General features: G+C 41.5%; 1 protein-coding gene across 1 annotated transcript; it reads right to left on the bottom strand.

Moving 5' to 3' along the window:
• Positions 1 to 551: 551 nt before the first annotated feature.
• Positions 552 to 3371, bottom strand: ccdc92 (coiled-coil domain containing 92; the record flags this gene model as incomplete). Its single annotated transcript, XM_079161236.1, has 3 exons — positions 552 to 1360; positions 2670 to 2711; positions 3236 to 3371. The coding sequence occupies 3 exons, from the start codon at positions 3369 to 3371 to the stop codon at positions 552 to 554; spliced, it is 987 nt and encodes a 328-aa protein (XP_079017362.1).
• Positions 3372 to 19146: the final 15775 nt, after the last annotated feature.

Below are 19146 nucleotides of genomic sequence, written 5' to 3'. Positions count from 1 at the left end.
AGTTTGTTGATATGTCCAGACTGTTGTTGAGAAGACGGAGCAGAGAGAGAGATATGAAAAAAGGTAACTATGAGCCATGAATACACGACACAGCTTGTGTGTGGTTGATCCGGTCGAGCAGGCACTGATGCAGATATTTGGCTGAGAATTGGTTGTGTGCATCACGTGAGACAGAATGAGGAGAAAGTCGAAGCAAAAGTCAAGATGTGTATTATACAAGATCTCATTGGTTGCAAAATAAGAAACATTTGGCATGCTTTATAGTAGTCATTTTCGAATGTATATTAAGAAAAACAAAAGTTCTTTATGGAATACCATGAACAAAATTATAATCTTTTACTTTTTTCATATTGCAGTGTTGCGTAAAAAGCAGGCTACACAGTGGATCAGGCTCCTTCCTGCTCTTGCAGTGTGTTTAGAGTAGATGTGTGTGTGTGTGTGTGTGTGTGTGTGTGTGTGTGTGTGTGTGTGTGTGTGTGTGTGTGTGTGTGTGTGTGTGTGTGTGTGTGTGTGTGTGTGTGTGTGTGTATGTGCATGTTAGCATTGCAGTGTTAAACTGTTCTGTCGGTTCCCGAGCGCTTCCGCACAACCTTCTCCTCCTTGACCTGGTCCACTGCCAGTGTCTCCAGCTCTGCCTGCGGTGGGGCCGCGGGAGGGGTGCCATGTGGGATGCGGTGCGCCACGCCCACGTGAGCCCTGTACTGACGGTCCCGAGCGGGGCTGTGTCGGGGGCTGGCCGTAGCACCCAGGGGAGTGATAGGGGAGCGCTCGGAGGCAATGGGAGGGATGACGGCAGGCCGTTCTCGAACTACCTGCGGTTCGGGAGACTCTCTCCCGGCCTGCAGGAAGGGCGTGGGGTCCGGCATGGCGTCCACCGTCTCCCGCAGAACCAACCGCCGGCCGTCCGGGCCAAGCCGATACACCTCAGTCAACTCTGGGTGAAGAGGCTGGGAGAGACTCTTCTTCATGCGTCGCCGCGGGGTTTCGGGTTGCCTGTCCTTGGCCGGTGGAGGCGTGGGCTTGTATGAAGTGACCGGACTAACGTTGGGGCTGGCCTCAGACGAACTGCCGGCTAGCAGCTTCTTCTTGGTGGCGTGAAGTTGTGAGGTTAGGTAAGCAATAGTGCTCGCTCTCTGCTCCAGCTCCCCGGACAAAACAGCCAGCTTGTGGCTCTTCATCTTGAGCTCCTCCAGGTACTTCTTCTCTCTCTCCTTGATGGTGTTTTCTAGGACAGAGATCATGGCGTTCTTCTGCTCAAGGTCCCTGAGCAGCTCGGTGTTCTCCTCCTCCTTCTTCTTCAGCTGGGCCTCGAGCTCCTCACACCTCCTTTGCAGCTCCCTGCAGCGGACCTCACTGCTGTCTGAACACACACAACAACAAAAAACACAGACGCATACATGTAGTAAACAGCAAACACAGGTACACATGTGTGCACACAAGAAATACAGAAACAGAGGCCAGAGACATTCATCTCCCCAGACCGCACCAATGATTAGTACATTAAGAGCAGACACTGCCTACAGACAGTCTGCCAGCTGACAGAGACAGTTTGATCCTATGGAGACTAATCTGCAGTGGGCAGAGAGCTCCAGTCTCACGTTACAACTCTGGTGTACGGCAACGGCAGTGCTCTTCTCTGACCTTCATCCCTGTGCCGCCACTCTGCCCCGGCCCACCCAGCAACAGCCTATACAGTATACAGCCATGTTTATTCATGGGCAAAAGCCGTGGAATAAAATACAACTGTGCATTATGTATATACAGTAAATGTGTGTACAGTATTCGTCTAGTAGTCTAGTTTACATTATATGTTCCTAAATCCATTCTCCTATCAAATAGAGGGATGCATAGAAAGATGCTATCCATCCCTCTAAGGAAGGGAGGGGGGGGGTAATTTTTCATCCCAGTTGGAGCAGCTGAGGCCTGCTGCACTAAGCAGGTTGCAGGCTGTGCATTAGCACGGTGACAGATAATCTCATTTCCTGCACTCCAATCTCTGAGATGTCCCACGCTAACATGATAGTGCCTCTAACCGGAGGCCCTAACAAAATTGCTCAGCCATGTTAAAAAGCAAGCAACATATAGTGATCCTGGTGAGACGCAACATGCTCCCTGTTCAGTTACACACATCAGTGGCATGTAAATAAATGAAGCTGCATGCAGCCTAACAGGGGGCCTCCCTGACTGTACTCTGCTGTCAGTATAAAGACAGAGGAGCTGGGGCTGAATCACACCAGTGTTGTGACTCCATGACATGGCCATGGTAACGTGTGGGGGGAGGGTCACTGGGCAGTGGGAGCTCTAATGAACAGCAGGGAGTCCCACACTGCAATGCTTCCTGGGAGGGACTTTGTTACCAGGAAACCTGTCCACTCACACAGACCTCTATGTCAGCAGAAAACACAGATTCATAGCCTTGACTGTTTTGTCTGCTGCTGCTGTTGCACTTTCACGACTTAAATAACTTGTTAAGAAACAAAAACTAGATTTAATATAAATAATCCAGGAGGAAACGACTTCTTACAAGTACTTTCTAAGGCCTTTCTAAGTCAATTTAATGTGACACAGTGCAACAGCAAATTAATACTGATTGTAGCTAATTACACTAGACATTGAACATCCGCAGCAAAACCGATTTGTGTGTACTTTACGGTACAATAGAGGCTTACCTGAGGGATCAGAGCCTCTCACAGTGAGCTCATATGTCAGATCTGTGAAAGAAGGAGAGGGTCACATGAGGTTGCAAAAGGACAGCTATCAAACAGCATTCACCTTACACACACTAACTAGCCCCACTGCATGTTTGGGGAAGACGTGTCAGTGGTTTCCATATGGCGAAGTATTCATTTAACAAGATTAGTGAGAGTTCAACGTCAGCTTTAAGGACAGATTAGCCAAGGATACGGGAAATCAGGGCCAAAGCATACGGCGTGCTGTTTACCTAGGTGTCCTTCTTTATATCTATTACTGGTATAATGCTTAATACAGATTTTGCATTACTACAGCGCAAAGTGTACTCAATGATGCTTGAGTGCATTTCCCATAAGTCATCATATTCTCTCTAAAAAGATTAATAGTGGCCCCACAACACCTTGTTGACTTTTGGTCTCAAATATCCATTTAGGTGTTCCATCTGATCTGCCCCAGCTGAGATATTCCCTCTAAGACGTTCTTTAATGCGCTGGTTTCACGCAGCATGAGGAGAAGAGAGGTGGCTACGTGTGGTCGCGCTCACCTGTGCATTGCTGTTGTAATCTGCGAATCTCTGCGTGTAGCCCCTTCAACGTGTTGGCATGGTCCTGCTGGAGGAAGAGCAGGTTTTTCTGTGCACTGTGCAGCTGATTTTCCAGTGGAACATTTGCTGATGCCATGGCTGATAATGTTCAGACACACACCAGACTTTGCGACCTCCAGACACACAGGTGGACAGAAAACAAGGAGAGACAGAGAACAAGAGAGAGAAGGAGAAGACGATAAACGTAAAGTCAGTCCATCTGGCAAACAGGCCGGTAGCTCTCACCCTTTCAACATCTGGGTTTAGGGATGTACTCACACTTTGCTCTGTCAGCCAAGATCTGCTTTAGATGACATATCGAGTTCATTACCATTGGATAATACCATCGAACACATTCACAATGGAGGCCATTTGGCACTTCAACTAACCAAGCAAGTGTAGAAATGAGCAATTAGCAAACATGCTGAGGAAAAGGTGAGGATGCACATTTGTTAATTTGCAGAAAAGGTGTGTACGCTATCATCATTAATAAAGCTGGGTCGATGCTACGTTCAGACTGTAGCAGAGAAAGGCTAATTGATCCAGAAATAGGAGCACTCCATTTTCACTTGCTGTAATTATCAACCAATCACTGACATGAAGATATTGATGAAGAAGTGAGCAGTGTAAATTTAGACATCTAATTTATCCTAATCTAATCTACACCCTATATTGTAATTTTAGGACACTCAGTGAAAATACTCTTCCTCAGCACAGCAAATAGGTGAGAATATTAAGTTAAATTCTTACACTGGAATTAAAGTGGCAAATTAGAAACGTCTAAAATCTTCTCTTCACTTGTAAATAAATGGAATAGACGGCAGGTGTCCATACCATGGTCAATAACAACAAAGACCAAAAACAAAGTGGAACACAATGACACTGGGTGTGGCATGAAGGCTTGCAGTCTGAAGGAGGCCCAACCTTCCACCCCCCCCCCCCCCCCGATGTCCTTGTCTCCAGAGTCAAGTCAGAGTGAGAGAAACAATCACTCAGTAACATCTTCATCCTCTGCCAGACAACTGTACCGGGCTGAGGGTTAAGAGCACATTGATCCCTGCAACAACCCTTCTGAGTGCGGAGAAAGCCTTTTCTCTTTCTCCGTGCATATGTAAGTGTGCTTCAATAAAACATCCCAGAGCTTCTCACTCTTACATCATCAGCTCTCTTAACATAAATAATATATCCTATGACACCTCGCTGGACACACTTCCCAGTCTTCTGTGTGGCTTTTCTTTTTTTTTTTTTTCATGGCTAACAGAGGAAAAGGAAAGCATGTGATAATCAAAACACAAACTGGTGATCACAAATAGAACCAGTGATGCATCCTAAAAGCTGAAGAGGATCTATTATTGATGAGCAATGTGGCGTCCTTCCGATAAACCCTGCACGGCAAGCATTTCTCTCATCGCAGCCCTTTCCTAGAATAGCGTGGATAGCTTTCCATTTGCACAGACATGACCTCACCTCAAATGGCTCATGCCATAGCGTGGAGGTGACACAAAGGAGCAAAGGAGTATACAAGTTTAGTGAATTAGAGACAGACAATAACGTTGATTTCCCTTTGTTCAGAAACAATGTAGGGGGTAAATGCAAATCTGACAGATTAATGTCAAACCAGTGTGACCCATGTTTTCTTTTCCTAATACACAAACCACTTATTTCCTCATACAGAGAACATAAATAATCAATGAACTGCAGCAACATGAAACATTAGCTAATAGCTACCATCTTTAGCCTAAACAAGAGCTTAGCAGTTACTAGTCTTCCTGTCATGAAGCTATTGCTTTTCTTAGCATATCTTCTCTATTTGTCTTGCAAGTAAATGCGTTTAAGACTAACATCAACCTACTCCTTGCACACGTTTATGTTTAAGAAAACATTAAGATCTAAACGTCTGCCACGTCAATAATAATATAAAACAGATAAACAACTACAATTGCACCAGTTCAGCCATTAAAAACAAAGCCTATGCGACGTGTTATCCGGCAGGGATTACGATCCACGGCACTCTCAATTTCAGCACCTGCATTGCGGACAGCACCCCAAACCCACATCTCACAGCAAAGCGGTGCTCGTCCTGGCATCGCTGCCAGAGGATCATTACTTCACACACACACACACACACACACACACGTTATTGTTGAGCTTCTGACAGCGATGTCATTCAGGACATAACCATCTTTACCGTTATCAAACAAAACGTTGGCGGTCGTAAACCCGGAAACTGGCAACGCATTTCACTTTCCTTGTTGTGTTATGAAGTGATGTACTGTAGGATGCCATCACAAAGACTTGTCCTTGCAGCTATAATGTTGTGTACTGCAGCTGTCCAGGGAGGAGCTGTCCAGTCTCCAGAACCGACAACAAGCTCTCAATATGTGCTATTCTCTATTGAACGCACCATACTCCCTTTTACAATCCGTCACCCAAGTAACACCCTGCTACACGACAGGAAATGATCCAATCGAAGGGTATAAACAATGATTATGGTATTGTGGTGGAGTTCTGGATAATTCGGCATATGTTGAATCCACCAAAACAGGACTTAATTCCAATAAAAGTCCGTAGTTTAGCAACAGTAAGCACACATTAGTAGCTGCCACCCTGATGAATAACAACAGACTTGATTATAACCCTTTATATAGGTTACAATATCATTGAAGTCAACCTACTTTGAGGAATGCCAATTTGATAAATGCATACTACATGCTACTGGGTTACGCGATATTAAATATAGGAAATCTAATAAAATGTCTTTGAATTAAACAATTTCCCCGCACAGAGGAAGTAACGTTGCGTGGGGCTTTAATTATGCTAGCCTAGCTGGACAGCTAACGAGGCTACAACAACACAATATATATTAAAGAGAGCTTATACCTTATGGCAGGAAAATACGCGGCCGTCGAATATCATGTAAACGGTTGTAAATAGTCGTTGAACGGACCAGCCTTCACCGGCTAAGAGCGTCCAGCCTTGTGGGGCATGTCGGTGATGCTTTCAGGGGCTCGCCTTTGGTCGCGAGAGAGGGGAGGAGGTGTCAATCATCTCCCAGAGCTACGAGACAAAATAAAGCGATGCATCATGGGAAAAAAAAACAGGGCCCAAAGGCGTTTATTCACGGTTATTTCTAATCACGTCATTCAACATTGACCGTTAGAATTAACACTTTAATTTGTTTTAAAGTACAACACAAGCCGTTACTAACCTTGTATGACATGAAATGTTGTCATGGACGTGCTACAGTTTTTAAGTCACCAGCGTCATCACCATAGCAACAGAATATGTCACCTGTTAGCAGTGATGCGTTCACGCCACCTAGTGGCAGAACAGGACTATAGCAATACTGCAATTAGTGAGCTATGTGATGATGTCGTAACGCCAACTATGCTGTACTTAGGTGTCAGATTTAATGTCCATCCTTGTGCCAAACTGCCAGAATGAAGTAAATTAATGAAAATAAGTGAAGCAGTTGGACAGAGCACAGCTGGTGGACAGCAGAGGGGAGTGTTGCCCTTCAATGGCGGATCAGGGATCCTACAACACACTGTGACCACATTTTTTAGCAAATCTCACAGTGATTGGTCTTATTGTATTCATTACTTTAATTCTTCATGAATGTATTCTTATCTATTCTTTAACGGTCTCTTGTCATTAGAGATTGTTAAGGACTGTCAAACATGGGACTGATCTGAACATAATTCTTTGCTATTTTGAAAAAAACAATTAGACATTAAGCAAAACATACCAATCGATGTCTGTATCAATTAATAGCTATCAATACAAGGTGCAGTTTGCCATTCAAGCCTTTTTGCCTACATTTGTTTGACTCCTTCGGCTATTCTCCTGCTGCAGTTTGGGGTAAATAATGCACACTCAAAGTGACTATTCAAGTTGATATGTGTCTATTAGAATTGGCAACGGCATTGTTTATGTCAGATGCAAGACTGCAAACAAATGTTTGTGTGGGCTTATGGCTGTAAAATGTAAAAAAATAAATGTAATATTTTTGAGAGTGAATGTGTGTTATCACAACTTTTCTTTTTGAATGTTTTTCAGCACTACTATTCAAATACTACATAAATTCACCCAAAGGTTTTCTATACAAAATGTATATTAGTATTTAAATGGTATGTATGCTTATTACAGTATACACACTTCATTTGATTTGCTAGAAATTGTTAATAATAAATTGTACCATTTACTGCTCACCATGGACTTTTCCGGAGGAATAATATAACTTTAACTAATCTGAAATGATATCAGCAGTCTTGACTCTGAGTTCCCCAGTCTGAGGTATGAACATTTGGGAAACAGTAGCCTTTTCATACTGACTCATAATATCCCCTTAAATTATTTCTGGCAAGAGAAATTCCACAGTGACCTAGCTACTGAGTAAAATGATACAAACCAAAAACAAAAGCATCAGTTTTCATTCTCAACCTAAGTAAGAGGCTCACGTGTAAAAAGAAAATATCTCATGGAATAAATGGAATTACTGTCCACCTCCAGAAATGTTATTTTTCGGAAGCAGCCTTTAATCTCTCCCTGGTTTAGGCATGTTTGTGATAGGGATTAAATTCTTCTCATTTCTTTATTTTTAGTGTTTCTGGCACGTTTCCCAGCTGCCTGCAGAAAGCAACTGGTTGAGGAGAAGGTAAGTTATCCTCGCCCCAAGCAAGGTGAGGTGAAAAATAATTCTCCAACAGAGACGCCTACCATCCTGGTGATTTGTTTTACTTTCACACTGCTAGAGATCTCCATATATCATAACAGGTAGTAAAGTAGCTCAAAAAGAGAAACCTATAGAAACCAACCGAATAAAACAAGCAGAATTGACTTTGGACTCCTGCTGTGTCTTTTAGGCCTTTGCCTATAGGTGATCCGGTGCTGGGAAGGCTCCAGCTGAGAAATGTCCTTCATACAAACTGGCCAAATCCTCCCTCCCACCTGTGGTGTCCATTTCCTTTAACAAGGCTCAAGGTTCAGCTTTACTGTCATTATATAATACAGGATTGCTCGCTGCTACACACACTGAAAATGTATAAAGAAAAATCCAAATATTTTTAATTACATATATTTATAGATATAGATATACAAAAAAAGTGAGGTGGGATAGTGCAAAGGTTCTACAGTAATGTGCATACGAAGTAAAGACAATCTGGCAGGCCTCATTAATGTGTCTGAGATTTACAGCCAAGTGTGAATGTATTTCCTGTCTTTCTTCATAAAAAACAGAAGATCAATCAACAGTTTAGTATGTCTGTAGCTTGATATTCTGTCTTTTATAAAGAAAGAGAGGAAATACATTCTTTTGAAACACAGCCATGCACTCAAAAATGTTCCAAGTAATGCCATACAGACGGGGGCGAGGGTGCTGGACATGGGCCCAAAACGTCATATTATGTTATACTGCTGGAAAAGTAATAAGAGGGGGCTATTATGCTTTTGTTACAACTTCTGGGCATCAGTCATACATCAGTAAGAGTAAAACTAATTTATACCTTTCTTGAATGTGTCTCATTGGTATAGTTGTTGGATTGTGAACAGATAGTGCAGGTCCTTGTCAAATCCATGGAATTACAAATGTAAGCACATGGCAGCCAGTCTCAAATGGCACTGTTTAACTGCCCTTGCTCTGACAAGCTGCCAATACCAACACTTCTCCGGTTGTAATAGTTTTACGGTTATTATATTGAGGTTGGCAAGGCATAATGCCTCTAAAACTCTGAAAAGCTAATTACATTTTCCAAGACCTTTTTTATTTGTCTGTCCAAAGAAAGTCATAATCGCCCGACTGTTGAACTGACTCTCATTTATGGGAAAACTTCAAAGTAAGCTGCTGACAGTGCGATGGCATTAACTTATTTCAACTTTCTGATTATGATTTAATACTGGAGATTCAGTTTCATAATGTGAAATGAAATTGGGCGAGATTTTAAACTTGGCTGAATTATTTCTTTAGATAATTTGCCATCACACGTATCATTATAATCTCGAGATATATAGATACACTTTATTTCAGACTCAGGGTCCAGATAGACAAATACATAAAATGACATACACAAACAGTAAAAGTACATAGGCCTAGCAATGCCTTACAAAGAGACAGCTGTACCAATGTCTCCACAGCTGGGACTGGTGGATGGTACAGGCAGTAAGTGCACATGCATGCACATACTTACCCTCATCACCCCCACTTACAATCATAAGGGTTCGGTCTTTCTCGTAAAGCTGCTCATCATGTTTTAGAAAGATGTTGAGTCTTTAGCAGACATTTGAATCGTCTCTTTGTCAAATGGTAAATGGACCCAGAGACTTTTCCATTTTGATTTGCTCCGTGCTTGTGTGGTATGGAAAGTATTTGTACTTGCAAGTCCTCACTCCATATCTATAGTATGGACTTTATATGAGGCCATTTGAAAATAAGGGGGCCAACATATGTTAAATGAGCACATAGAGTAAAGGTTATTTCAACAGCAATCAGCTTCTCTGACACAGTTTTGTACCTTCCAATTAATTCATGACAAATTTACGAGCTGAGAAACCATAGGTGAACACAGGGTGGAAATAATAGCCAACATGTTACATAGGGCTCGCATGGAAAGCCCAATCATTACAATGCCACTGCCAAAATATCTCTGCCTTTATTCTGGTAATGAGGCTGGACTGCAGGAAACTATGCTTTCTATGCTACTTTCTTTTCTTTTACAGTTTATTCACAGTCGAGAGAGAGCAGTGAGCTACTTGCCATTTAAAGTAACACTTTAATTACTAGAGGTTAATGGACCACTAACACCAGACTTTGAAGTGGCTGTAACTCAAGGTGCCCGCACAGTCAGCCACAGAAGAAAATGTGTATCATGGTATAATCATTCCACGCGTACTGGTACAAGACATGCTGTGATGGATAGTGAAAGACACATAACTTACTTCAAATGAGCTGATGAAATAGAAAAACATGAAGGTTCAGAGCACAAATTTAGAGGATAGCAATTATGGGAATAGGCTTTAAGTATTCTCTCTGAAAGTTGTGCTATTTTGCCATCTAAAATAATAGTTTGGAGGATGCAGGAGCATTTAAAGTAAAGCAAATGTCAAATAAAACTCTTCAATTCAGAAGGTATTGAATGTAATGTCTGTGAGGTGATTGTTTAAAGGGGGATGAAAAACACAAGAATAAAGAAATAGTATCAACTAGAGTTTAATGTCAGTTACTAGTAAGTGTAGTATGTTTCCATTGGATGTATTGCACCACAATCACAATTGTACAATGACAGAACAACAATAAACCAACAGGATAAAACAAGTGCATGTCAGCACAAATTAGACAAATTAAAAGCAAGAATTGTGATACAAATCAAATAATAATCTTTAGTAATTTGGTTGCGTTACCTTTTTGCTACAAGTTTCTAATCTGTGCGTATACAGCAGTGTCATTGGCATACATTTGCAACTCTATCCCTTGACACTGTTGTGAGAGGCCTAATTAATTGTAGGAGACCTAACACAGATCCTTGAGGTACGCCCACTGTTTCCTTTATGTTATTAGAAAGTGCCTCATTAACCTTTAACATACTTCGTCCTGTTAGATAAATATTAAAACGTCTATGCAAATGCTTTAGGTGTGAAATAAATGTTAGTAGGCTTTGAAATCATCAGTGTCATGATTGACTGTATATACTTTTTGCAAATTTAAAAAAACAGCACCAACTACTTCTCTTTCATCAAGCTTTGATTTTATTTGCACTCTTTTAGGCTTAAGGTAGCTGTTTGGGTGGATGTTCGGGTACCTCGAGTAGAAGCAGAAGTATACCTCTGTATAACCTTCAGTACAGTGTAAGTCTGAACAAATAATGCTTCGGGCTAACTTGGGTGGTAAGGTTATGTGTAAAGCCTTTTTGTGGTTTGTGGTGGACGCTCTCTTCTTGGATTATCACAGCTTGGTCGACAACCAAGAGAAGCAGAAGCAGAAGCAGACATGCCTTTCCTGGATTCAGAGCAGTCATAAAATCCCCAGGCTCCTATTTCGACCACCTCAGCCATCACCAGTGCTCGACCATAATCACTGCCCTGAGATACAGCTCAAACAATCTCTGTTTTTCCAGAGAAATAAGAGACTTGTCTGGAATTTTCAGTTTCATCTTGGTGTCTAGTCACAATAAGGATGATAATTCTGCTGATTTATACACTTCATGTGCCCAAGTGTATCCATCTTCAAACCACTGGTTGCGTATTCAAAGAATGAATAGTTGAGCACTGGATGTTCAAAAGCAGAGAGAGCATGCTCCTGAAATATAATCCATAAAAGTTTTGCCACCATAGTGTCAAAAAATGTCTGTGCAGACTACCTTTCACATAAACGTTTTCAATGAAAAGTGACAGAAGCCCTTAAACACTTGCTAATGCTTGGTCTGCTGGAAATGTCCTTGTGGCTGCTTGTGTCCTTGCAAAGATGAATCTATACATATACATGAGATCTGTGCAATATGGCTGTGACTCGTGTGAAACACGGCGCTTCATGGAAGAGTCATGGAATTTGGCAGTGTTTTCTGCTGGGTGTCGGAGCAGCCGCAGTTTATCCCTGTGAGTGATGGAAGCCTCTAAACCAGTGTCTAACGCAACCCTAAAACACCCACGATTAAACTTGCCCACTCCGAATTCTCACCAGGGACACCTCAAGAGTAATTTGGCATACACTTATTCACTTTCTTGCAGAAAGTTAGATAAGAAGAGTGATACCAGTCTCACATCTGTCCAGTAAATATAAAGCTACAACTATGTGTTTGCTTAAGCCTTACCTTAGACATGACAGTGGTATCAAACTCTTGGGAAGAAAGTGAAAGCGCACATTTCCCAAAATGTCGAAGTATTCCTTTAATCTACATGGACTCTTAGAGCAGTCATGATGTGTCTCCTTGCTGCGCTTAGTTTCTACAATCTCCAAATCTGCAGTAAAATAAGAAGATATTGCTGAATTACATTTTTTACCAGCATACCAAAATTAAGTTGCATTGACAAAAATGCCTTTGAAACCTGCTTCAGTTTGTGTTTGTTGTATGTGCTTCATGCCCTTACCAAACACAGGTGTGTAAGACTTCAGCTCTTCTTTCCAGAGTGTGAAGCTAGCAAGAATTGGGTACATGCTGAAGGTTCAAATGCTGCAAATAAACACTGGCCGCTGTTTATACATCTTGCATATGGATTTTAGTGCCTGTGTGATCTCCAAAGGCCTTGGGCCCGCTCCAGTCAAACTGGGCGACTCATCCTTTAGTGCAGGACTCCAAATAAAACAGAGCTGCCTGGCCAAGAAAAACCCACTACAGAGCTATTTTCCACCATCTGTGTGGCCAGGCATAATACAAGGAAACCATTTAAACCCTGAGGCTTTCCTGAATTAAGAAACACTGGATCAGTCAGATTGACGAAAAGGCCAATCAACACACTGTCAAGGCCCTTCCTAAAGTTGTCCATTTCCTCTGTGGGGGTAAGTGAAAAGCTTCTCCTATCTTTGCGTCTCTCCCAGCAGGAGAGCTGTTTCACAAGCTCCGCACACCCCGCCCTGTCTGAACCTCCCTGAACTGAAAACATTTGCTTTTTTCTCTTATTTCTTCCCACCAATTGAGTAAAACATATTTCACCCATATTGACAACACCCTGAGTTCCCACATTGGTTCAAGACCTTCCAATTCTCTTGCCAGATATTCTCCTTCACACTGGTGCTGTGTTCACCTGTTGCCAATGTCTCCCAGAGTCTTCCAGCTGCTCATGCCGGCTGCAACAGGGACGTCTCTCTTCAGTGTGGCTGCAGTGGCAGGGTCCTCAGGGCCTCATGGAGGGACTCTACTTGACTATCCTCTTTCAAAGAGGACTGAAGAGGACCACAAAACACCCTCGCCCAGCTGCTTGGATGGAAACCCAACACCGGCTGGGCTCTGAGAGACCAGTCAGCACAGGAAAGCCACGGATTATGGCCTCCACTGCCACACCATCTTCAGTAACGCCACTGTCGCCCTTGGCTTGTCAGTCCGTCCTCTGAGAAAAGACTCCGCCGACAAAGTCAGAACATTCAAAGGTCTCTGATGGAAGAAATTGAATTGTAAAGAGGAAAACCAATATTCATTGAATTTTTGAATTTCACCTAATGTTGTTATTGTTCCATCCACTGAACTTTCCCTTTCATGGAACTGCAGCTGTTTCTTTTTCCTAACTTTGATTGTTGGGCTACTATTCTATAATTTTCAAGGACTACTTTAACAAGCCAAGACTTTGCTGATGATTCCTCCAGTGCATATTCGGCTGTTTAGTGGCAAATGTGATTGAGTTTCATTTCAGGAAATTCTTTCCATGCTGTATTTTCATTCAGGCAGGGGCACAGCTCTGCCTTGAAACTCTATGACAGGCCTGCTCCAGAGCCCCAGCGAGTGCAATGAAAAGAGTCTTTATCTGCCACTCACTCAAACAAATTTCCTTCAATGGCACCTTGCCAGAAACACTTAGAGTTTACATTACTTAAAAAACAATCAACAATTTGAATGGGGTGTGTATCCACCTGCTGGATTGCCTTTCCTTGTATGAAACATAACCTTTTCATTCAGAATTGTCGGTGCATTTTCAAACCACTGTGATTTTAAATCTGGTGACAAAAGCATTATTGTTTTTCTAGACTGACATTTTTAAACACCATTCAATGTTCCTGGAGCAATATCTCTGATAAACAAACCGTGCCATAAATCTCTTTTGACAGTTTTGTTTTTGCTCCTGGAGGAACGAAGCTCTTAATGAATCAAGTCCTTGGCAGCGTCCACGGTCACATTGATAACAGCAACATCAGATGATCAGACAGTGTTCAGACGTGCACCCTCTAAATACCCCGCAGTACTTTAACAAATGCAACACAAGAATTTACCTGGGTGACATTGGTGCAGTATCATATTGAAATTCCATAAAGGTCAGGCAGACACATGGTGCAAAGACAACAGGGCATATGGTGTGAAGCTGCAGTGTGAGACCAACTGTGGACTGTGCAGAGGGCTATATATCACTCCACAAACGTCTAAATCTGTCATGAACTGTGACCAAAAGTCTACTGTTGTGGTATGTGATGAAGAAAACTATACTGACAAGAGTGGCATGCATGAAATAAATTACACAAACTTGAAGGAGGGAAAAATTGGAATTGGGGGTTGTGTAAACGAGCTGCTGTCTGTGCTGTTGACTCACTGCTGAGCGAGCAGCTGGTGAGCTGTCAAGGTGAAGTGAACAAGGCAGGAACAACAACATACTGCCATCACACTTCTGCCCCGAAATGGTAAGCACATAATAAACTGGACAAGGGGAGGAAGGCTAGACCAAAAGTTTTCTTTGCACATTTTGTACTTTTATGATATATATTATATTTATTTCAGGAGAATCTATGAAGAATATAATTTGTAAGGTGTTTATTTGAGAGTTACATTATCTCCTGTAGATCAAAATGCTACGTCAGAGACCCTTCTATACAATTCTAGAGGAATTATTTACGGAATAGTTCAACATTTTGATAAAAACACACTCAAATGATTCACTTTCTTGTTGAGTTAGAAGAGATGCCACGCTCTTGTCTGACCAGTGTATATAAGGCTACAGTCAGCAGTGGGTTAGCTTATTATCATTGTAGGATTTTCTATCATTCTGAAGCTTCAGTGGCGTTTTCTTCACAAGCCTTTCTAAAAACCTTGTCATGAGGAAGGTTACTGCAAGATGACTTTCTACATAATACATACAGTATATTCTGGCATAGTCAGTATTACATACAGTAATTTAGATGGCAGTCGGCATGTTTCCCGCTTGGAAAAGCAGACAGGAGTAATGTTATCTGGTGATGCCTAAAATCACGAGTTGTCATCTTTTTTGTATGGATTAATCAAATGCAATGTAACTTTATTCAGGGAGCTTTAGTGATGCCAGGCTAGCTGTTTCCACCTGGTTCGCATCGTTATGCTAAGCTACGCTAATCAGCAGCTGGCTCTAGCTTTATTTTTACCACACAGATAGTAGAGTGTGGTATCAATCTTCTGATTTTGCTCTTGTTAAGAAAGTGAATAAGAATATTTCACAAGATGTTGAACTATTCCTTTAAGACTTTTTGGGCAAAGAATGTGGCAAAGAATAACCGAAGCAAAGAATTTTGGAACAAAATATTTGCATTCAGCAGTTTATAGCCTCTTAAATATCAGTTTCCACTTTTAGACGTCTGCAAGTTGCAGGTGAGACAGACAGAAAGAGAAAATAGGAGCACGGATGATACTCGGCACTGAGGGCAACAGGGAGGCGGTGTGTTTGTGCACATTCCTGGAAGCCACAGCTCCCGTTGGCAGGTTGTCCTCTTGCGCCTGTTAGCTCTCCCAGCTCCACATGTTTATGTCTTGGGTTTCTCTCCTTCTCCCTCCCTCTCCAAATATTTTCTAATGCCACTGAAGAATGTTTGACTGTTGTTGAAGTAGTGGAGCGGTCATATCCAATGAGCAGGATCGTTGTTTCTTTTCTTTCAGCTGATGCTTTATGAAGAGGCTGTGCTCTCCCTCTCCTCCCGATCCCACTGACGATGAGCAAATGTTTGCGTGAGGATTCACTGTCTTCATCAAATGTTAGATTGTTGCATAAATGTAAAGACTTGCCATGATTTATTTCCTATAACTCACTATGAAATATTTGCCTCTGGATTAAATAGAATGACTTCTTTGTTGAGTTGAAGAATGTTGGCTAAAAATAAAGCTGTGGTGTAATGGAGGGTTTCTGTGGCCCCCGTTGGTTCTCTTGCCGGTGGGCTCAGAGTGGGTCTGCAGGGCCTCCTCCTCTCTAATTCAGCTCACGTATATTCCTGTGTTTTTCATAAATAAACAGAAACCACAGTCTGGCCACGACGTGACAGGGAAGGTGTGAACTACACACCCACAATGTAGAGAACAAACCTCACAGGGCTCTGGTATGGCACTCGAGTTAGATGAAGACTTAATTAGAGCTGAAGTAACAGCCAATAGTGTGAAATCAGTGTTAAAGGAATCATTTGACATTTTGGCAAATATACTTCTCGCTTTCCACTCTCATGTCTGTGTGTTAAGTACGGAGCTGATGCCAATAGCTGAAGGCAAATGGCTTAGCTTAGCATAAAGACTGGACGAATGAGAAACAGCTACAAACCTATAGGTCTCTGCTGATACATGCAGTTCAACAAGAAAAAATAATCAGCATGCAACCTTTGCATTTCTTTTTGTGTACAGATTAAACAAATTGGACATTATGTGTTAATTAGCTGTTGTCCCCTGCAGTTACGCTAAGCTAATCGTCTCCCGGCTTTTGGTTTTGATATTTAACAAACAGAAACACACATGAGAGTTTCCTCATTTAACTCTCAGCAAGAAGGCAAATAAGTGTATTTCTAAAAAATATCAAACTTTTCTTTGACTTTCTTCTCACTGGTTACCTTTAACCGATATCTAATGTAGGCCTACTTCAATCATCTATGAGGTTGGAGCCAGCAGATGGTTAGCTTAGCTTAGCAAAAGGACTGGAAGCAGGGAGAATATTTAGTCTGGCTCAGTCTAAACACAACAGGACCAGGCTACCACCTCGAAAGCTTAATAATTAACATATTATATATTGTTAGTTTAATTCATCTTCATGGAGGCTCCTCTCATAAAACTGTTCCTTTAACTGACAAGACACCTGTCCAAAGCCTCAAGTTTGACTATAAAGCAAACAACTTTGTCTGGAACATCTACCTACTACTTTGTCCTCCGTGTGTTTGTGTGTGTGTGTGTGTGTGTGTGTGTGAGTGTGTGTGAGACAGGTCAGACCATGTTGAAAAATAAAATGGCTGGTTAGTCTTTCGAACTGTAGCACAAACAGGCTTTTACCCTGAAGGCTTCAAAGGCTGATCTGAATTGATAAGAACCTTTTTTATTTGTCCCTCTCATGGTAATGCAGAATTCCAGAATTTAATAAAAAGAAAAACAGCTATTCACAATCAAAACACAACTCTATTTACCATGACCAAAAAGGACCATGGAGGAGAAGCCTCTCGCTAAAAAAAGTATATAAACAGTAGAAATAGACGGTCTGTGAATTACAGTTATTTAACAACAAATACTTACAGTAACATGAGACAAGAAGAATCAAGAGCCATAAAGAATAATTCACTGTCAACTGAGAAAATAGATGACCTGACACTAATTATTCTGTCTTTATACATTTTCTTGAACTGAAAAATATTTCTAGAGCTCTTTATAAATCATTCAGTAGAGAATTCCACACATTGATGCCAACCACTGTAATACACATCTGCTCTTTTAATATAAACTCCATTTATAGACTGTGAAACGTTTTCATCCTTATTTTTGATAAACAAAATCCATAAACAAAAATGTCTAATATAATAACCAGTCTAATAAAAATAGCTTGTAAAGTTAATTATCATTAATATATTGTACTTTTCCACAGGCAAGCAGTACTATATTTTAAATAGTGGATATATGTTGGATTTATTATGTTGACTGTATCTCTTCTCAAGTCTCTGAATAGGAGAGGCTTCATGTTCTTCTCTTCAGACAAGTTTCCCTCTTTCCCACAGTGTCTCCTCTGAAACACCATGGGCGGAGAGGACACATCTGCTGCAGCCGTGCAGACGCAGTGCTGATGAATACTGCAGGTAAACTCGCTTATTACTGTACTGAAAATGAAGGGCTGCGGCTGTACAAACACACACACACACACACACACACACACTCTGATAAACAAGGCATAAATGCTTCAACATGACAACATATTTAAGATCTATATAAACTGTGGATTTGAGGGTGATGTGATTTGTGTGCACAGCTGGCACTTTCAGTATATTTTGATGTATACGTTTGGTAAATTTCTCACTGCAGTGAACAGATCTAGGACTGAAGGGTGCCTGCTCTGGACTGTTTCAGGTGCTGCCAACATCCCAGAGTGGAATATTTACTTTTCACTCTAAAACTGGGGAAGGGGAAGCCAATATCCAACACCAACCTGTGTATTCAGCAGCTGTTTGCTCAGGTGAATAAGCCCTAATTTAGACTCTTTCTGCTTATTCAGGAGTAAACTGGTAATATAATAGAACTTTCATCCTTTAAAAGCTGTGATTCAGAGTTAAAAACTCCTGCAAAGAATATCACACTCAGCTTGAGCTGTAGATGTATGTCTTTGATTACTCCAAGTCTCTAGTTGATGCCTAATTGCATGCAAAGTGGACTAGTGATGTGCTGTATTAATAGGTGCACCCAATGTATTATTTGTTGATGCAACATAATGATCTCTATTTTTTTTAAATAAAAGCTCCTTAATCAACAAGCAGTTATAAACACTTTTACTGCACCGCTTTACAGGAATTTGTCTTTACAAGTTTCCCTCAATGAGAAGAAATGTCGAGACTGGCCTATACGTTCAAGCACTGGAAAAAAAAATGTTTTATTGGAACAAGTAGATTCATAACAGGCAAGCTGTCAGAGACATTTTCCACTCTAAACATGAGCCACACAGGAAAGTGCAAATGAGCAACCAAACAGCTGTTAAAGTTTACAGGCCTGCAGCAATTTAGTCATGCATTAAAAGAGCAAAACTTTGAAGAAGTTGTTTACTTGAGGTCATACATGACAGCCCATGCTGTAAGAATAAGACAGACATGAGGGAGAGACAGTGAGGCAGCCACCTTTTCATATTTGGGATCACAAATGTTCAGACAGTGTGAGTGAACTTGTAAAAACATTTACACACTGAGGTAAAGTTGTTAAATTCCCAACTAAATAGTGTCAATCAAGGCACTGGCCTACAATCTCAGACTTACCAAAGAGTGACTTCGGTTTCCT

This window comes from Pholis gunnellus (genome assembly GCF_910591455.1).
Source record: "Pholis gunnellus genome assembly, chromosome: 6".
Classification (NCBI taxonomy): Eukaryota; Metazoa; Chordata; class Actinopteri; order Perciformes; family Pholidae; genus Pholis; species Pholis gunnellus.
Note: the sequence above shows the minus strand (reverse complement) of the source record. Positions and strands in the feature narration are given on the sequence as shown.